The sequence below is a fragment of the Hippoglossus stenolepis genome, chromosome 5 (assembly GCF_022539355.2).
Source record: "Hippoglossus stenolepis isolate QCI-W04-F060 chromosome 5, HSTE1.2, whole genome shotgun sequence".
NCBI classification, from domain to species: domain Eukaryota; kingdom Metazoa; phylum Chordata; class Actinopteri; order Pleuronectiformes; family Pleuronectidae; genus Hippoglossus; species Hippoglossus stenolepis.
This window is the reverse complement of record NC_061487.1, coordinates 26,564,867-26,585,903: the sequence shown is the minus strand read 5'-3', so window position 1 is coordinate 26,585,903 and position 21,037 is coordinate 26,564,867. Positions and strand designations below refer to the sequence as shown.

The window sequence follows — 21,037 nt, the reverse complement described above, 5'->3', positions numbered from 1 at the left end:
TTCCAAAACTGTCGTCACCTTCCTCCTGTGATTATGATCGTTTAAAGAGAAAAGTCGTCTCATTCTCGGCTCCGGAGACTCTTTATCAAAATGGACGTGGACTTCAGGTCCGGAGAGACAAACCAGTGAGGAAGTGTTCTCTCCAGTGACCAGTGGAGGTCGAGTCAACTGGTTCTCAATGAATCTCAAATATCTCAGGTACTTTGCAGCATGTTGTGATTTTGACTTCATTTGGATCCAGAGTCTGTTCAGTTGTGATCGTGGTGTTTTCATAGTATCAATTCACTAATTAACACCAAACTTGTCAGAACCATATTTATATAGAAACCGTATTTGGACTTTTCAGTTTGGTCCTTGTTCCATCCACTAACATGTAGAAGGCAGGGTTTATGACCTATTCTGCAGCAGGCCACCAGGGGGCGATCCAGATGATTTGGCTTCACTTTTTGACAGCTGTCAAAATTCTATCCATCTATCTATAGATACATTTATCCTTTAATTCAGACTTGTGTTGTTAGTGTCAGAAATGTTTTTGGGTTTAACTCAGTCAAGATTGTGAATTTTATGGAAAAGTGACTTTGTTTTTTTAAAACTGGTATTTGTAAATTTTGAAACATATTCCACAAGCCCGTCTGAGAGTTGTTTTTAAATCTTTTACCGATCTGCTCAGTGACATGAACGTCACCCTCAGCTCTTCAGAGTCCAGCCCACGTGTGGAGTCGACGCCCTGATTGTTCAGATTCCTCCTCGGACCACACGAGGGCTCTCGCTGACGCTCTGCACCTGTGGACGCCGACAGACTCTGTATTTCCTCCACCTCTCGCTCCCTCTCTCTCATTTCAGGCCCAGCAGAGACCAAACATATTCAATTACCCACAGATAGCTGCACAGATTACAGGGTTCACGTCGAAGCAGCGCGGCCCAAAGTGGAGCTCGTTGGACAAATTTGCTTCTCTGCAGAATTATTTTTAGCACATGAAAGAGTTTGACAGCGAAGAAAGGATCCGAGCAGCGATTTGATCTTTTTTATGTCAAACAAGTCCAACATTATGCAAATCTAAAATCCTTGACATGTTTCTAAATCACGTTTTCCAGACTCCAGCTTCTGGGCTCCCCGGCGCAGGCAGCGCGAGCCGAGCAGGAGAAACCAGGTGAGGTCAGATTTCCGGTCAGACTCTTGACCTTGAGGTCACGGAGCTGAATGTTTAACTGCCTGTTCTGTGTTTGCGCGGCTCCGCCTCCCACACGCCTCCCGGAGACGTCTGAGAAGCCTCATCCGTGCAGCGCTCACACGCGTGAGTCAGCTGTGTGCGGGTGTGTTTGTGTACATCCTGAAGAATTTTACTAACATACAAAACACAGCCACGCTGCCATGTGGAATGCCGGCCTGCTGGCTGGGCCGGCCGCGGTGTCGGGTTACAGGAGGTGTTCCCGGCTGCGACCCGAGCGTATCTGTGTTTGTTTTATGTCACAGCCCCTCCCTCCGGAGAGATGTCAGTCCAGCAGCGCCTGAGGGGATGAAACCTGAGATAGGAGAGAGGTTAGCAGTAAACAACAACTCCTTTATGAGGAGGCGCAGGCTGCAAAGATCTGAGGGAGGGAGACACAAAGATTTGCTGGTTAGGGCAGTGGCTGCTCCCAAATGGGGTCCCCGACAACCCTGGGGGTCCTCCGGGGCAGAATGAGTTGAATCAGCTTGTTCATTGGAAGTCAGGACAGGTTGAATATCAGATAAGATTTAAGATGTGATTGTTCTCTGACAAACATCCAGAAGAAGCTTTAGATCGCTGGTAGTTAACATTTTCTAATTTCATTTGATCCTTGATCAAGAGGCAAAATACTGTAACTGAGCCAGAGGTAGATTTACGAGCTAGTTTTCATCTGCTTCAGCCAGATTATATCATTAATTAGATCATATCATATACTATGAAACATTATTTATACTGCTCTTATTTTTAGTGATTTACTGTATATAGGCTAAACTAAAGAGAGCCAACTTAAAGTTACGTCAATGCTGGAAAACAAGCGTTTCGCAGAACGTTAGCAACACGTTAGCAACACAACCAAAGAGGCCACGGAATCCAGCCTCCTCCGTGTTATTTGACAGGACATGGACCAAACTAAAAAAATAACGATACACGTCATAAATGTTTCCCAAGATGGTTTCTGTCGTTTCAGGTAGTTCTCATCACGCTGATGTTTATTCAAGTGTTCGTGTTTCTGATCAGTTATTTGATTAAACCAGGGCGAGACGTCGTGATTGACAGCTGAGACTGACTCACGATTGGCCGAGCCTGTTGATCGGCGGGTTCAGGAAACCGTCGATGGCAGCGTTTACATCCAGGATGTTTTTGGCTTCAGTTTTTCGGATCGTGGGAGGAAGTGGAGACGTGTTGTCCGTCTTTATTCACAGTTGTCATACAAGGGGAAAAAAACAATATAATATTTTAAAATGATGAAACCAAGGGTTAATTTTATTGCTTAAAAAAAATAAAACATCCACTGATTTTCTTCCCCTATAATTTGCTTAAATGTTTAAAATAACTCAATTAAAATAAACATATCTATATATTAATATCTCGTGTTTGATTCGCCGCAGCTTTGAAACTTTGAATGTTGCTGGGTGTAAAGTTGATCTGACGTGGAGCCAGCTGCTCCTCCGCACGGCAGGCTGGTTTATCTCCAGCCTTTCTCTCCCCCTGTGAATAGAGTTCACTCTTTTCTTTTGTTGTTAAACGCAGCCCCTACAGTCCAGCCCTCCCCTGCCCCCTGCTCTCTTTCTCTTTCTTTTTCCTCCCTCTCTCTCTCCACCCATCCTCCCATCCCTCACTCATCCATCCAGGGTGACGCCAGCGCCTCTCACCCCGCCCCGTTCAACTCAGTCCACCGCGTTCATTTCATTCCTGCTCCCATTCCGCGCATATTTCGCATCCTTGGAGAGACGCTGCGCATTTTACGCACTCAGCGCGCAGCGAGCCTCCGCCAGAACCGACGCCGAGCGCAGAGCGGAGTTGTCGGCGGGTTTCCCGGTGCATTGAGCGGCTCGGATCCGTGGGAAAGTGTGGGAATTAATCCAGAAAAGAGGCGCACGAATCGAGGTAAGTTCCCAAGGAGGAGTCCCGTCCCCCCCCACCCCCACCCCCCCTCCTTCCTCCTCCTGCGTACGGAGCTGGAAGCCCCCGGACGCTCCGCTTGTTCTCTAAACCGCGAAGTGGCCAAATCGAAACAAATATCGGCGACACGGCGACTCCCGGTTTCCTCGCGTTGACGTGAAACAAGTGGAAGCAGCTGATGAGCGCCGGCAGCTCAGGATCCGGGATCCACAGTTTCCCCCCTCCGATTTCCTCCCGACACCAAAAAACAAAACCTCGATTTCTGTCACTTCTCGCCCGCGTTTCGCTGGAATTACGCACAGAGACACATACGCAAATTTCATCCAGAGTTTCCTGCGTAATGTAAAAGAGGTGGATGAAAACAAATGGGCTGCAGGGGGAGAGAGAGAGGGAGGGAGAGAGAGAGAGAGAGAGAGGGAGAGGGAGGTTAACAAAGCTGGGAGTGAATGGGGGACTTGTTGCATCGGCGGGGTTTGTCTCTCTTCCTGCACAGGCCCCAGTCACAGGAGCAGGCCAGAGGCTGATAACGTGCACACAGCAAGTGTCCACCCAGCGGACCGTGCACATTATCCGGCGTCACACAGGCAGCTGCTCCGCTCCACCTCCACCCAGACACCTCCAGGACACCGGGGCCGGTTTCTGTCATCAGACCCAACGTGCTGCTTCGAATGAGCCTTTTAAAAACACGCACCTCACATCAGGCGTGCGTGTGAAGTTTGGGGTGATTTGTAATAATGACAGATTTATACTCGAAAATGTAGATATTTCTGTAATTACATTAATGCCGTTGATTCGAATGATCATTTTATCTCCTTTCTCATCATATATATTCATATACATGTAAGTTTCTGTTCCTATACGCAGCTGCTGCTATTAATAATAGATTACAACTTATATTTAGTGAGTTTTCTGTAATGGATTTATTACATTGATTCAAATGAGTTATTCTATCTCCTATCAAAGACTCATCATCTATATATACATATGTTTCTGTTCCTATACGCAGCTGCTGCCTGTTATGGAAAAATTAACCTTATTAATAGATTACAACTTGTATTTAGTGAGTTTTCTGTCATTGATTTAATGCATCAGGTCAAATTAGTCCTTTGAGACTCAAACTGTCACTTTAACATTTCATTTCACATCATATATGTTTTTAGTGTGTGGTGATTGATAACAATAAGTGATCACAGCTCATATTTAGTGAGTCGTCTGTCGTTGATTTGAATGCGTTGGTCGTTTAATCTCCCTCTGAAGACGCAGATATATTAATAATATCAAGTGATTACAACTTAAATGAGTTCCCTGAGATCGAGTTAATGTATTGAGTCAGTTTAACCTTTTTATTTCACATCATATATATTTTGCATTTCTTGGAATTATTGATAATAACACATTTTAGTGCGTTTTCTGTAAGTAACTTAATGCGTTGGGTCAAATTACTAATAATAACTGTATCTCCTTCTAAAGACTCCGCTCGGTGTAACATTTCATTCCACATCACATATATACATGAATATGAATATGTATGTTGCGTTTCTGGTTATTGATAATATTAATTAAGAGATTACAGCTCGTAACTCATGAGTTTTCTGTGATTAATTTAATCAATTTGTTCAAACTAGTCATGTCTTAAGGCAGCGCAACATTTTATCTGACACCATAAACTGTGTGTAATAATTCTGTGTTCGTGATTTCCTTGAGAACTCACCATCCTATAATAACCCACGTATGGGCTTGTAGTTGTGGTGCGTCTTGTTTCCTTTGGAGAAGCGATTAAAGGGCCGTGCTCGTCCCTCTGCAACAAGAGATATGTCGTAATGCAGGCGAAACCACGATGTAATAATTGGGAGAGAAAATTACAGCCCTGAGGAATAAAAATAGTAGATGACAGAAGCGGGAGGGGGTACGTCAGAGATGAAAGGGTTTTAGATTCAGAGAATACGACTTCTGGTGGAGTTGATGTGATTTAATTCAACTGTTGAGTGGAGATAAATGCTCATAATTAAAATCACGAGGAGTTAATGATGGATTTTAACGTGTTAAAACAGTTGTGTCTATGGCTTGATTTCTAATCTGCAGGTTATTTTCTGGATTTAATCTGACGATTTGTCTGTTTGTGTTCAGAAAATGTTAGAAAATAGTGAAATGTGCTCATTAAAGTCCCTCAGTGTCTCTGAGTGACGGCAGCATTTTAAAGCTCTTTTTGCCTCAGAAATGACTGATTGATAATAACCAGATTTTAAACAACAGTATCTGAGCTAACGTTGTCAGAAACACAGAATATGGAAGTTTTCCGACTCGGTAAAGGTTCCTGCGTGTTTGGTAGAAGAAGTTTTGGTTCATCTGCTGCAACAACACAAGTATCTGCGAAAAGGAAATATGGATTCAAACACGTAAATCAGCTTTTTAAAGTTAAAACCTACTGAGAATGTGTTTATTGTGATTTTTGGAGCAAATTAAGTGTGTGATAGTGTAACAGAGGACGGAGGTGTGTGTGTGTGTGTGTGTGTGTGTGTGTGTGTGTGTGCGCGTGTCATTGTCTTTTGCTGTGTCTAGGCTGGTGAGTGTACAAAGCTTTGTCAGTCACCCTCGGCAAACAGCCTCCCACCCCCTCCCATCGCCCCTCCACTTTCCTCCCCTTCCAGCCCCCCATGTCTCTCCCTCTCCAGTCCGTTGACATCTGTTTTGAGTGTTTTGTGCACCTGTAGAGACCGAGGAAGTGTGTGTGTGTGTGTGTGTGTGTGTGTGTGTGTGTGTGTGTGTGTGTGTGTGTGTGTGTGTGTGTGTGTGTGTGTGTGTGTGTGTGTGTGTGTGTGTGTGTGTGTGTGTGTGTGTGGGAGGGAGAAAGAGGAGGAGGAGACGAAAGGAGGTGCAGAATGCAAATCCAGGCGTTTGTTCTGGCCTAAGCAACGCAGACTGACTGACTAACGACCATTTGGTGTGTGTGTGTGTGTGTGTGTGTGTGTGTGTGTGTGTGTGTGTGTGTGTGTGTGTGTGTGTGTGTGTGTGTGTGTGTGTGTGTGTGTGTGTGTGTGTGTGTCTTTGCCGCTTGCTGTCCAGGCCAGGCAGGCCCATTGTTGCGGCAGCAACAGGCGTCGGTGGATGAGGACGCACCATATGGCCTCTGTGTGCTTTAGTCACAACCGCTGTGTACGTGCGCGTGCTCGTGTGTGTGTTCATGTACTCCACCAATGCTGTCACAATATGGTGCGGTTTGGAGGCGGCCGGCTGCTCGCTGCCCTTCCTCCTCTTTCTCCTCTTTTCATCTGTCGTCTCATTTCTCGACAGGAGGACAGAATCCGGCACACAGATTTTTTTACTGACGTGGGATTAGGTGGAGTAATCTGCCCGGCATGAAATTATGTCTTGTGACGTCCAGATGTCGGCACATTCTGCTAATTTAATTTATTCAAAATACAGCCTTCTTGTTTTAGAGTTTTGAAAAAGGACAAACTGGGCTTGAATCAACAGGTGATTCAGCTGCTCGCTGAGACGGGAGGTTTTCTTTTTCATATTATTCAGAATATTCTTTTTTTTACACAGTTCCCTTTTAATTTAAATTTTGAAACCAGCATCCCAGCAGTTTGATTTATTGTCTCTGTAAATACGTCTCCGACTCCTCCAGCTCCTGCACGTTGTTAAGTCTCTGCTCGTACATGTGGAGACTTGCCACGTGTGTCAGGAGTTTAACATACAAAGTGTAAAAAGAGCGAGAGCTGCGTGTAATGACATTTAGGAGCTGGTTTGTTAGAGCGACGACGCAGAGTGTGGGGGGGAGTGGGTGTGTTCGGGAGGGCAGGGGCAGTCAGGGTGTGGGTGGGGGGAGAAGGAGGGTGGGTTTTGGAGGGGTGAGGTGGTTGTGCGGGTGGGGTCGGCTTTGTTTAGGTGCTGGGGGAACAATAGGCATCCTCTTGGGTGGGGTGGGGTGCAGCCGGGTTGTGGGGGCTGCAGGAGGCCGGTGGAGCCTGTACTGGCTCGTCTGGCGGCCTCGGCTCCTCGTCTGTCCGCCCCTCCGTCCCTCTGACGTCCACGCCGACGCAAATAACATCACAAACACACATCATTCACACAGCGTATTTAAATCTGAGTGAGAACGCAAAGTGTCAGTTGCTCCCGACGTCCTCCGGGGGGGGTTTTCCCGTTGAGTCGTTTTCAGACATGAACTCCGAGGATGTCCGCAGCAGGAGATTCTCCGCTCAGACGCATTCACAACAAAACAGAAACCTCCGGAGCGTCAGGTGATCACGAAGGAGGCCGGACACAACGTACAGAAATTCTGTTGTTTGTCTGAAGTTCTTTTACGTGTACGGCTCCTATTTTTCATCCTGAGATATTCATATTCTTATCTTTTCAGTTATGAGTCCGTCTCGTGTTTGTAGCATCATCAACTCGCGGTGAATCCTCCGGATAATCTCCTGCAGTTTTGTAAAAATAATATCGGCAGATAAACCCTGATCAGATGTTTATACTCAGTATTGGCGTCAGTGTTAAAAAAAATTCTGTGTTGTGTTAGAAAGCAGAAGTTGTGTAGACGGGAGAAGAACTTTTAAAAACCCTGATGTGTTTGCCAGCGTCTCAGCTCCTGACATCAACGCGACAGGCAGCCAACACGTGCAAACTTTAGTAAACAACTACTTTGCCGTTAAACCGGCTCTGCTTGTTACTCCCTCCGCTGTCGACTTAAAGGTGGAACAACAGTGTTTTTGACGAAAGGTGATAGTGTTAAAAAGATAACGTTGTGATGCCAACAAATCTCACACGTGTTTTATTTCCCTGTCAGACGACTGAAAGGGAATAAATCACCTTTAGAGTTTGTGTTAGTATTTGTTGAGATAAACGGAGCTTTAGAAAGAAAACAAATGAAAACCTTTTGCGATTTGTCTTTAATCTGTCTTTAAAACAAACAGCAGGAAGTCCACATGTTAATGTTTGACATATAAAACCAGAAAGAGGGACGTGCACAGTGAGCGTTACTCAACAAGTGAAGCCATGTTTATCAGAGAAATCTGTGCTGTCGGGGTCGCACCACTAACCTGAACGTGGTGGTGGTAATAAACCATTTCTCCCAGCAGCAGTTTACTCAAAAGAAGAGGAAGACAGTTCAGTGTCTTTCTGTCACGTCAGTGTAGACGTCCCACATTTAGAAACACGAGGACAGTATTTTAAAACGTGGACATGACGTGATCTCAGGCTCTGAAGGGTTTGAACAGCGAGCAGATAAATGGACGACGGGAAGTCAGAATCAACCCCTATGTTTCCTGATCGCAGCAGGAAGTGAGCAGGAAGTGTAGATTTCTACTACTTCCCGGTTTCCTAGGAACTGACACGATTAAACAGTGACTCTGATTCTCTCGCTGTGGAAACGTGTCTTTTGTCTTCGGCTGCTCGGACACCGATTCCTCTCGGTTGTTTGTTCTCTGATAACATTTCTCAGCTCGGGTGTGGAGCGTGATGCGTTATTCAGAAATGGCCTCAATTGAAACCAAAGAATTATCAACTGGATGAAACATTCAGCAGCTTTTTACTTTGCCTGTTTTGTTTTGTTAAGATGATGATTGGTGCTAAGATGAAATATTAATGTCTCTTCCCTCAGTCGAAGTATTTATTAGCAGTAAGAAAACTATTTAATCCGCTCAGAGGCTGGTGATGAAATCAACATTTTCCTCAGGTTTACTTTAAATTAAAAACCTAAAAGAAGAAATAGTGAACAAAATAAACTTTGTGGTTGAGTTTGATCACCAAGAACTCCTTGACATCGTGAAACCCTGACGGTGAATCCTCCTGCTGAAGCCCTGATGTCCGGAGGCTCCTCCTCGCACTTTGGCGTTCTTACATACCGTCCTCCTGGAGAATATCAGGAGATCATCCGGAGTTCAGTGCTCGTCTGAAAGCAGCTTCACAGATTCAGTTTTTTGGGGGGAAAGATGAACAGGAAGTGCTCAGAGCGTGAAGCTAAAACCAGGTAGATCCTTAAATAACCTGCCACACACACAGCGGCGTGTTGACGGGATGCACGTCCGCCACGTTCCCTGCCTCCTAACCTACATCTGTCTAAATAAAGCAGTAGCCAGGTCTTAATGGACCACAGCTGGAAAACACAGTTCAGAGGCTAATTCATTTTTAGTGTGTCTGTGTGTGTGTGTGTGTGTGTGTGTGTGTGTGTGTGTGTGTGTGTGTGTGTGTGTTGTCAGCGGTGGACAGCAGCAGAGCCTGTGTTAGATGGACTGGGTGTAATTGTAGTGGTGAGTGGATTGATGGAGTTCACTGTGCAGCCATAGATGTTCCTTTACTAGGTGTGGAATAGGACACACACACACGCACACACACGCACACAGACACACACACACGCACACACACACACACACACACACACTGCACATGTGGTCCCTGTCTCCGCACAATGTTCCCGAGTTCACACTTATTAAATGGTGTTGGTATTGCTGTAACCTCGCCAGGCCTGTCTTTCTTTTGTTGTGTGTGTGTGTGTGTGTGTGTGTGTGTGTGTGTGTGTGTGTGTGTGTGTGTGTGTGTGTGTGTTTGTGTGTTGTTGTTGTGTGTGAGACAGTCTACGTGTGACACCAAACCCACCCACCCCACAGGGAATGGCTGGATAATGGCTGGTTCTGACTCAGCAGAAACTTGTGGAAGAAGAAGAAGAAGAAGAAGAAGAAGAAGAAGAAGAAGAAGAACGCAGAGGGGATATAGGAAAACAGGGATGAGAGCTGCTGGCGAAACCTTTTACCATCATATTTCCAGGAGGAAATAAGCACTTCACTGTATCAGTGAGCAATCTGTGGCAAATTACTGTGAGTGTGCATAAATGGTAATGCTCCTGTGAGAGGAGATGGTGAAATAATGAGGCGTACGCGGTGAAACGCGGCCTCCTCTCCACTCACAAAGCCAGTCCCTCTGTCTTTCTCTGGCTTCCTCAAGTGTGTGCGAGCGCAGAGGGAAAAAATGAAAGAAGCTTTGCTGGTTTTCTTTTCAGCGATGCAGCTTTTTCATGCGGCCTCAGTGAATATCCGTCTTTGTTTTTTAAAACACGGAATCAGGTCAGAACGAATCAGACCAACTCGAGACTTTCATAAAGGTGATTATGGTTTTTTTTCTTCCCCTGGCTTTGTGCGAGATGAACTAATCAGTAATGGATTAATTGAAAATCGTGATCATCTGAACCGAGAGCGAGCGCAGAGACGTGCGTCAGCGTGGAGACAGAAATCACGAGTAATGGCACAGAACAAAGTCCGCATCAGAAACGGCGGCGCAGGAGATCAGTCGCGTTCGGCACAGTGTGTTTCTCGCAATTTGGGTGATGAAACCAATAATCCACGCTGGGCTGCGGAGACTAATCACAAAAGCCAGAAACCCACGTATGGACGGCGCTTCAGTCCTGACACGATTTGAGTGTGTGTGCCATGAGACGATAAAGCGGCGAGAGGCTCGCTTGTCCCTCAGTGCAGAGTATAGATAATGTTCACCATGCGGCATCTCGCTTCACGCTGGATCGAGGCGCTCGGGAGGTCAGAGCAGTTCACTCATGATTCTTTTGAAGAAAACCTCTGTGTTAAGAGTCGAACGTCTGCAAACGGTCACATGCTCGTGAGAAAACAGGCTTTTTTTCAGCTTGTTGTTCTGTTTATACTTCGCCCTGCACACAAATGATGTTGTGTGCGTGCTTGTGTGTGTGTCTGTCTGTGTGTGAGTGTGTGCGGGTCACAAGTGCACTCTCCTGCAGAGTGAATGCACATAGCATGCACTGAGGATGCTTTGATCAAGTTATTTCCAGAGGTCGTCGGGGACACAAATCCTCATATGACCGCCGCCATATGAGGCCACGTGTGGTTCACCCGCCCTGACCCCCCCAGTAGGACGACCTCACTGACTCCAGTGTGTCTGAAGCGCAGCTGACGGTCGCATCCAGATGAGTTTTGCTGACGCCTGAAGATGTGAAGCTTGTTCACGTGGAGACACATCGAGTCATCTTCAGCTGATTAGTTTGAGGCTTATGTGAAAGTTGTGCTTTTTGAAAATGTTTAGGTCGGAATTTAAGACAGAAACTGAATTCTAGATATTGGCTCGGAGATAATTGTATTGGATTTGAAACATTCATTTTATTTCTCTGCTTTTCTTGATGCCAATGTTTGAAGATACCTGCTGGGCTTTTGATTCCTTTAACTTTTTATGCCGAAATAATGTCAATTGTGTCTATTCCCATTGCAGACATTGTTCTCTGGTGCACGTTGGTCCAAGTTGCTCCCCCTGTGGTTTGTAGGGTGAATGCACAAGGCCTTTCACAAGCTATTCCATAAACATTCATTGGGAAAAATATTTTTTATTTTTACTGGACCTGCACCAAAATATTGGTCCACGTCCCATCATTACACCGAGTTTCATGGAAATCTGTTTTCCTAGTTTTTGCGTCACTCTGCTGACAAACAAACAAACGGACCGTTGTTGTCGTGTTGGACCTAGAAGTTGTTCAGCTGCTGTTCAGGAATACACATCTCTTTCCGTGTATTGATCACTTTACAGTCAGGTGTTGGAAGCTGTGACTTTCACACAACCCTTTTTTAGATGAAGCAGAATACATGATTCCATGTGCAGCGACCAAAAACACAAACGGCTGGACAAAGCACGTTTTGTACAAAAAGTTAATTATCGTAATATCGTGATTTTCCTTTGAAGTAACCTCGCCCAGCCCTATTCTGACGGTTTGAGTAACGTGAGTGTGCTTCAATGATCTAACCTTGATAAATGAAGCTCCACGGAATCTGTTCAAGCATCAAACTCTTAAATCACATTTGTACGTGAAGAGATGAGTCTTTTGTCTCGTGGTCCTTGATGCAAGAAATATCACCACAGATGGTAAATAATTCTGTTTGGGACGTAAAGGACTTTAAAACACGACGAAACTTTGTAAAGTGGATCAATGTTTACTTTGAAAATCGTTTGTGTGTGTGTGTGTGTGTGTGTGTGTGTGTGTGTGTGTGTGTGTGTGTGTGTGTGTGTGTGTGTGTGTGTGTGTGTGTGTGTGTTCATGTTGGAAACGGTTAAAACAGATGCCGTGGAATGATCCAACAGAAGAACGAGTGAATCAGTGGCACTGACGAGCGTGTGATAACAGCGGACATGTAAACCAACAGGACCCCCGCTGACACAAACATACAAACCCATGTCCCTCTGGTACGGAGGTGCTCACACATCAGAACATTTCACAACAACCTCTTTGGCGTGTGTGTGTGTGTGTGTGTGTGTGTGTGAGAATACAGAGGGCTTAGCGCCATGCACATTGAATGCACTCAGACACATACATGTACTTGGCATGTGGTGGCAGCCAGTAAGTGCTGTAGGACAAGATGGGACAGAGGGAGAGCATGAGAGTCCAAGGCAGCTGCAGGACTGTGGCTGCGTGCCCTGTGTGTATCCTCCTGAGGGCTGGCACTGACACCGTGAAGCCTGCTGTCCTGGCTGGAGTGGCCCGGGCCTGCCTGGTGACAGAGAGAGGGGGGCGTGCACGCTGCAGTCGAGTCGCCCAGTCGTCGGTTGATTGTTGTATCTCTCCAGTGTCCATCTGCTCCCGGGCCCCCGAGGCCTCACTGTACAGTGGCTTCAGCAATTATTTAGACCCAGGAAACTATTTTTCATCTCAGACAAGGCTCGGGCGTGAATCTCTGTTTGTTTGGGGGTTGGGAAACTGGGACTCGGGCGGAGGAACAACCCCAGGGTTTCTTTTCACCACCTAAAAATTGTGACAAAACACATTTTCCTTTTACTTCTCAACAGATTTCTCAGGATATAAGACACGGATCAGACACATTTAGGACTGATGTCTGTGAATATGTGTAATTTGGATCTAGCAGATTTGAAATTTGTTCCATAAGCGCCGTTGGCTTTTCTTCAGTCGCTGTTTGGTGACAAATACGTCTAGAAACCTGTAACTACCATCAATGTGCAGCTGAGATCATTTGGATTCATTAAGGAATCAACAGTTTGCATTTATCTTTAAGTTTCAGAGCTATGTCCAAATGAACACGACAGATTTGGTGTGGAAGTTAAAGGGACCGATGCAGAAATGCTGTTGTGCCGTAGATTTAGTTTTAAATGGATAAAACTGTGTTTTTACCCATTAAACTACTGAAATGCTCCATTTCCACAGGTTTTCTGAGCCTCTACCGGTGGCTCCACAAATTGTGATCAGGTGCTTCCTGTTTGCTTTAATTATCCCTGAGCTGTGGCGAGACCCTGGAATCCACCTGTGGCAAATTAAATTGATTGGTCCTAGTTTAGGAAGGCACACGCCGCCGCCGGTGTGCGTACATCTGAGGTCCCACGCTTCACACTGCGCGTCAGGACAAAGAGCCAGTCATGACATCCAGGGAACTCTCTGAAGACCTCAGCCAAATACAGAGGGGTCCTTGAAGAGAAGCAGAGAGCGTGCAACCTGAGACCAGAGCGCCGGTTCTCCTTTCACCACAACAATGTCCTGAAGCACACGGCTGAGCTTTGGGACAAATCTCCGACTGTCTCCGAGCGGCTCGGCCGAAGCTTTGACATGAAGCCTGTAGAACATCTGCAGAGAGAAGATGGCACAGACACCCCCCCCATCCAATCTGATGGAGAGGATCTGCCAGGAGGAATCCAGATGTGCAAAGCTTGTACTCTAAAAGACTCAGCTGCAACTGCTGCCGGAGCTGCTTCTATACAAAGAACTGAATTATGGGTCTGAATGCATTTGTAAATAAGAATGGCACTGACTGCATTCCTCTGCCAAGCCCGACAGTTCCCTCAGATTCAATCAGGCTGCACCAAATTTCACATATTCATAGACGTCATGTCTGCAGTGTTTTTCATTAAGATCTACGAATTATTCCCTCGGTAATTGGTGGAAATATCTCACAGTGTTAAAGAAAGAGGAAAATGCCTGTATCCACCCCTTTCTCCAGATCCATAGCAGAATTAATTGGGTTCCTTCTTGGCTCCTGTCGCATCTTTCATGGAAATCCGTTCGGTATTTTTTTGTGGAATTCTGCTGACGGAATTCCAACCAACCAATTAACAACAGGCTGGGGCAAATGAGTCCTTGGTGGAGTTAATGAGGTTTTAAACAGTGACGAGGTGAATGACAGAAAGGAAAGAAGAAAGAGTCATCCCCCCAACTCCGCACCATACAGAAGCTGTGATGATCTTCATGGATTTGACTGACGCCCCTGTAGTTGTTCCGATCTTCATGAATCCATCGGGTTTGACCTTCTACGAGCTGGTTTCTAACAAATGACAAGAAGAGCCGGGGGTCAACTAACGCTGCGTCTCAATTCAGGGGCGGAGCTGCGATCTTCAGCCGACCTGGTCAACGCGTCCTCCACCTTCTGCGTGGACCACGTCTACTTAGTGCATCACCAGCTTGTCCCGCCCCTTACAGCCATCGCCTAGCAACAGAGCTACGGACGAGAAGGATTTTTTGGATGAATAAATATGTTGAAAAGATGCTTTTTAAAAAACACGTGCACTATATTTGAGGTTTGGTTTGTTCCGTGGTTTTGAAATGAAATTGAATATCTTCCAACTTGACGCCACTGGTGTCATCATCCCTTTTATTCTTTATATGGCTCATGTGTTAAATGAGCTTTGTCTCGGTCTCAGCTGCTTCACAGTTCCACCTCGCTGTTTGTTGGCCTCCATTAATTATCATAATCTCTACATGGGAACTAGTTTAATTTGGTTTCATGTTCATGGGCTTATATAGGACGAGTTTGTCTGCTGCAGCGATTGGTTTTATTAGATCATGTGCTGGTTTTATGTGTAAAGAAAGAGCTGCGTATGTTTCTGCTGCTTTATTTGACTGATATTTTATTGTAGTAGCTGTAGAACTCTTTTCAGAACCCAGGGTCGGAGAGAATTGAACATCGCATTGATATTCAAGGTTCAATTTTACTTTATTTATTTTTAAATAAGATACAATTATATAAACCATGACCTTCATGTGCAGTGTAGGAAGTTTCAAAACTCCAAACATGTAGAGCAGCGCAGAAGAAGAATGGCAGCAATTCATGTGGATACAAAAGAGACAGAATGTAGCTGCAGGAATTTAAAGCCCATTGAGTTTAAGAGCATCTGGATTCTTCTTCTTGTTGCTTCGGCATTGACCTTCAAAGAGGTGAACACTGTTCTGCGGTAAAGTGCAGAACCACTCAGATCATGTGAAGAAGAAATATTCTACTATTCTACATTTATTGTTTTGATTTATTTATTTTAGAGGGAATCCTTAAAGGGTTATTTGAATGTGTGCACAAATTGATTATTTCTTTCACAGACCATAACTGACTGAAGAGGGGAGAACATGAAGATACTCACAGACACCAGTTGTCAGTGACGTGGCTTTCTAATAAGTTGATGAGGCCAATGTGCATTTTGTTAACACATGGTTCTACACTAGCAATGTTTTCGAGTCGTGTTTGTGTTCACCTGATGAATGAGAGTTTTAATATTCACCCTCGTTTTAGTTTAGTTTTGCTGCTAAAAGGCTAACTTTGTTGTTTGGGTCTTGGCTAATTGTTGACTGTGGGTTTAACAAAGCTTTCTCCGTAAAATAACCATGCTAATAACATAGCTAACCAAGGCTGGAAGAATCATTGATGAGAACTAAGTTTGTGAACCAGAAATTTACCGGCAATCCCAACCCGAACAGCGTAATCCACCGTTTTCCAACTTCAGTGCATTCTGAAAGTCGCGGCCTGATGACGCAAACAGAAACACGTCATCTGCAAATAGTAGAGAGGAAATTCTGAGTCCACCAAACCAGACACATTCGTGCTGAGCTTTGGAATCCTGTTCATAAAAATCACACAAAAATCAACAGGTTTTGTGACAAGGGACAACCCTAAAGGCCAGAACCCACTGGGGACGTATCTGTCCTCAACACTTTGGTTATACAAAGACCTGATGACTCACAGCAAAGGTCCCTGTACCACAACAAGACCCTGCAAGGCCCACCCGGTCGTGGGCCTGCTCCCAAGTCCACAAAGCACATGTCCTGTTGAGTGAAGAGTAAGAAGTTGGTTCACTGATCCACAGCCAGAAGCGGACTCACCTCGCCCCCTCCAAAATCTGAGGATCTTAAGCTCAAACAGAAGAAGCCGACTGGGCCACAACTTTGTGAGATGTTCATTATTTACAGTATATTGAGGAAATGCATAGATTTGCCTAGAATTGGGTTGCACAGCAGGAGCGGTTCGGAAAACTCCCTTTGAATCAAATACGATCAAAGGCTCCGTTAAGTGTGAAGGATCTTTGGCTTTCGCTCACACAAACAAACTCGCACTCGGCGAGGAGGAAATGAATCTTGAATGAATCTTTGTTTGAATGGAAAACTGCAAAAAGGGGGGGGGGCGGTAAGGGAAGAGGGGAAAGAAAGCGAGGGCGGTGAGTTGGGAGAAGAAACGGAAACGAGGGTAAACAGAAGGAGCGCGAGGAGAGAAACCTGAGGACAAACTGGTCAAAGCTGCAGATCCCGTTCAACACATGTCCTCCCGTGGCCTCGCGGTGTCCTGAGCTTAAGAGTGTGGACGGGGCTCGAATGTGTCCAAAATGTTGCGCGCTCCATTTGCATGCTCCATTTGTATGTGTGCACATTGTCAAGTGTAATTGTGTTGAAATTAGCCAGGCAGACACACACACACACACACACTGACACACACTTCACATTACAGGCTTGTGCAGGCTGTGGCAAGGGACAGAGCCTGGGAAGTGTGAACAGTAGAAGACCAGACAAAATGACATGTGTTCGCCCGAGGAGCTGGCACTGTAATTGTGTGTGTTTCAATGTGTGTGTGCATATGTTTGTGTGTGAGTGCAGTGTGTGCTGCGCCAAACCCTGCTGTTTACCGTGGGGGATTTTTTGAAGAACTCTAGGCAGCTGGCAAGCCCCCATCAGTTTTCCCTTTTTTTGGGGGTTTTAAAAATCTGCTAGTGGCAGTGTGTGGTAGTAGTCCGTCCGTCCGTCTGTCCCATTCACTTGCTCCACTTGTGTGCATGTGGATTTTATGTTCCGCAAACACAACAGTTTAACAAAATAGGCAATTTCCCACTTGAAAAGAAGCAATAATTTCCCTCTATCACCTGGGACGCAGGCTCTCGAAAGACATAATCAGAATTTAAAGCTTTTTTTTTTTTTTCCCGGTTGGAAAATATCAGCATGAATCACAGATACCCAGCGGGGAGAAGAGAATGACCCCGTTCTGTTCGCTTTTATTTGGAAATGAAATTCTCCTGTTGGCGTCTGTACCGTAGAGTGTACATAAAGATGGATGACGATAATGTCGAAACGCTGCCATCTTGCACCCGGGACATTATTCGTCATCTGGTAGTCGTCCGAGCCGTCATCTGTCAATCGTGATGTTTCACCTCGTTTTTATAGAATCAAATAACGGACACGTCAGTTGTGATAAGAGCGACCGAAAATGCCCAAAAACATCTTCGAGAAAAACATATTTAACGCGTATGACTTTTTAGTTTGGTCCATGTTCCATCATCCACTAACATGGAGGAGGCAGAGTGCATGACACATACTGCAGCCAGCCACCAGGGGGCGATTGAGACATCTTTGTAGATACCGACCGAGTTTCCGTGCCTTTATACACTGAACTTCTTCTTCTTCTTCTTCCTCTTCTTCTTCTTCTTCTTCTTCTTCTTCTTCTTCTTCTTCTTTTTGGTAAATATTGGCTAGACTGATTTGCGATTTAAAGCTTCTAGTTGCAGTTTGTTGTTTTTCAGTCACGAATGTTTGCACGTACGACAATATGTAAAAGTTAAAAACGTTCTAACTTCAGCCAACAATAAAATCTTTCTCTCTTCCTTCCATCTCAGGGTTCCTGCCGCCGGCCGTCGGACATCGCACCAACTCGTGGAGTTTTCTACAGTCGGATATCGGCCACTTTGGGATCACGCAGTTAGCGTTAGCATTCTGCGTCTAGTAGCTCACAGCTGGCTGTTCCTGCTGGGGGTCAACGATTGCCATTAGTGTTGCTGTTAGTTTGACTTAACATTACCTACTTAGCATCAAACCATTAGCATTACTGCTGAGTACACGAGTTGGCTAGTTAACGTTAGCTGGCATCATGGAGCGCAGTAGCTGGAGCGGCAGCGAGAGTCCCGGGGAGGACATGGACAGACTGAGTGACTCAGGAGGGGACAAGACCATGGACGGGGACCCGGAGGGGGTCTGGAGCCCCGACATCGAGCAGAGCTTTCAGGAGGCCCTGGCCATCTACCCGCCCTGCGGAAGGAGGAAGATTATACTGTCGGACGAGGGAAAGATGTACGGTGAGTAACTGGGAATGGAAACAAGACATTTTCAGCTCCAAATGCCAAAAATTATAAATTTAAATGATATAAAATAGAGAAAGAATCATTTTCTCATTGGTGAAGCTCTTAGTGGCTTTAGAAACTATTCAGACCTTAACTTTTTGCCCACTTGATTTTTAAATGGATGAAATTGCCATTTTTGCCAATGAATCTACACTTAAAAATGTTACATGTGAATTTATTAAAAACTCTCATTTGATAATGTATTCAGACCCTTAATTCAGTTCTGTAATGGCTCTTTGAGTCTTCTCGAGTGAGTCTCCACGAGTTTTGAACGCCTGGATTTGGGCTGTTAATCCCGGCAGATCCTCTCAATCAGATTAAAGGGGAAGTGTCTGTGAGCGTCTCTCTGCAGAGACGAGGTTTTCAAAGGCTCCTCCGGGAGTTCTGTCCAGTGCTGTCCTGGATAAATGCTTTGTGTCATTGTGGGGCTGAATGGTGAAGTGTCACCCCCGGCCTCAGGTGATGTGCACTCCCCGTCTCTGCTGCTGAGAAGCCCCGTGATATCCCGATGCTGCCACCACCGCAGTGATGGTGGCAGCCTGGTGAATAACCGGTCCTTGTGCTCACCAGACAGCTCTTCTGCAAAAAAGAGATGGATTTTGAAGTCATCAGAATCCTGAGAGTCCTTCCCCCCTCATGCTCTCACTCCTTTAATTGCTCTTTAACAAACTCAAAGCAGGCTGTCACATGGCTTCTGTCTGTCCACTCGACCATAAAGACCTGATCGATGAAGAGCTGCTCAGACGATCGTTCTTCCATCTCTGCAGACGACCTCTGAAGTCACCGACACCTTTTTCTCACAACAAAATTGGCGACTAAACATCGTTTTTTAAACTTGGGTAGAGCTGATAAAAAAGGGCGATTTTCTCCCATTGCCAGTAGAGTTGGAGTTTCTCTTCTTCATCTCCCCTGCCGATCAGAGGCGATAGAAACCTGGAGAGTCCTTTGACCCGGGAGTGAATGCAGATTGAATCTATTCTCAATGGTGTTAGTTTTCCTTTTTCACTATTATTAATGTGGAACAATCAAAAGTTTAGAAATGGTTTTAAACCCCTTGTTTTAACGTCGACAGAGAGTTCCTTAGTTTTCACAGGTTGTACATTATCCAATCAATTCAATTTGCCACAGATTGTGTGCGAGTGTAAGCGGCCGTTGATCTTTCACTCAGAACGAGGACGCTTTTTTGACACTTGTTAGTGTATTTATACATTTAGTGCGGAACCATGTGTTAAGGGTGCGAATCGCTTTGATCGCTAGTCGCTAATTGGCACCTTGCGCGTTGTGGTAGAATGTAACGTCTCCGCACCGTGTGATTGGTCGAGCTGCGGAAATGTTCGCCGTGGCGTGTGAGAGACTTGAGGGTTAGAGCGTGGACGGTCGGAGACTCGGAGATATAACGTGTAAAAGAGAGAGAGAGAGGAAGTAGAGGCGGTAGGTGCCTGAGTGTGTGTGTGTGTGTGTGTGTGTGTGTGTGTGTGTGTGTGTGTGTGTGTGTGTGTGTGTGTGTGTGTGTGTGTGTGTGTGTGTGTGTGTGTGTGGAGTGAACTAATAAAGTGATGAACAGATGGTCCTCTGGCTGCCACCAGCTGTGCCTCCCTCCTCTCTCACTGTTGTTTCTCTCTCTCTCTCTCTCTCTCTCTCTCTCTCAGAGTTCACTCTCATGATTACTTCACTGCTCTGACTTTTAGGTTTCATAGCATTAAATACCTTTTTAATATTCGACTCCTCGTGTGCCCTCGACGGAGTTTTACCTCGGAGCCTTGATGGATTTCTGCACAAACGCTTTTTGAGTTCAAACCGTTTTCTAATTGTTGAACTTCTCCATTTAGACACATTAGTGTTCATCCTCTTTTCCACCGGTGAAAAAAGACGTCTGCTTTTGTCTGCAGGTGAATAGAAACAATCTGCCGACACGTCCTCATCTGTGATCGTCAGTGACTGGCCACATACTTTTAGACGTACGCAGTAATTTACTAATACCCCCGCCTCCCTGATACACTGACAAACTGAAACTCCTGTTGATCGGCGGGTCTCTTCCTGTCCTCGGCCTCTGTGGCATGTTGGTTTGCCGTTTGCTTAGCGTGTTGACTCTGTGTCCGGGGTTGTTGACATGTTTATCATCGGGGCCCTAATTACGTTAGACTGTGTCTGTTTTCAGAGGCAGAGCAGAGACGGCGAGAGGGGAGGGGCGTCGAGACCGAGGGGGTTTTAAACCGTCACTCAAACATCTGTCCAAGCCCCAATTATGAAGCTGTGTCTGGTCTGTTATTTTCTGTTCTGTTTCTGTTGTGAAATCACATTTTTTTATTTCCTGCATTCAGTTTTATTTGACTTTTGGGAAACAGGGATTTTTTTCTTTCGCTAAACAAACACAGTGATGTTTGTTCTACTGGACAAAGCTTCCTGCGCCGTACGCACACACCGTCGGTCGGTGTTATTTCCATTCAGTCATTAAAGGCAGTTTTGCGTTTTTCCTGGGCGTCACATTAATTTTAAAAAATGATTGTCAGGTGAGTCGTCCGACAGAAAGGAACGAGGTGACACCTGATGGGAAGGGG

The 21,037-nt window shown here is 45.5% G+C and overlaps 1 protein-coding gene across 1 annotated transcript in view; it reads left to right on the top strand.

The window, feature by feature from the left end:
- Positions 1-2,876: 2,876 nt before the first annotated feature.
- Positions 2,877-21,037, top strand: part of tead1a (TEA domain family member 1a) — a 34,381-nt gene continuing 16,220 nt past the window's right edge. The window contains exons 1-2 of the mRNA XM_035157570.2: positions 2,877-3,098; positions 17,979-18,434. Of these exons, the coding sequence (XP_035013461.2) occupies positions 18,230-18,434 (205 nt within the window). The 5' untranslated portion in view covers positions 2,877-3,098; positions 17,979-18,229. The remainder of the gene's footprint in view (positions 3,099-17,978; positions 18,435-21,037) is intronic.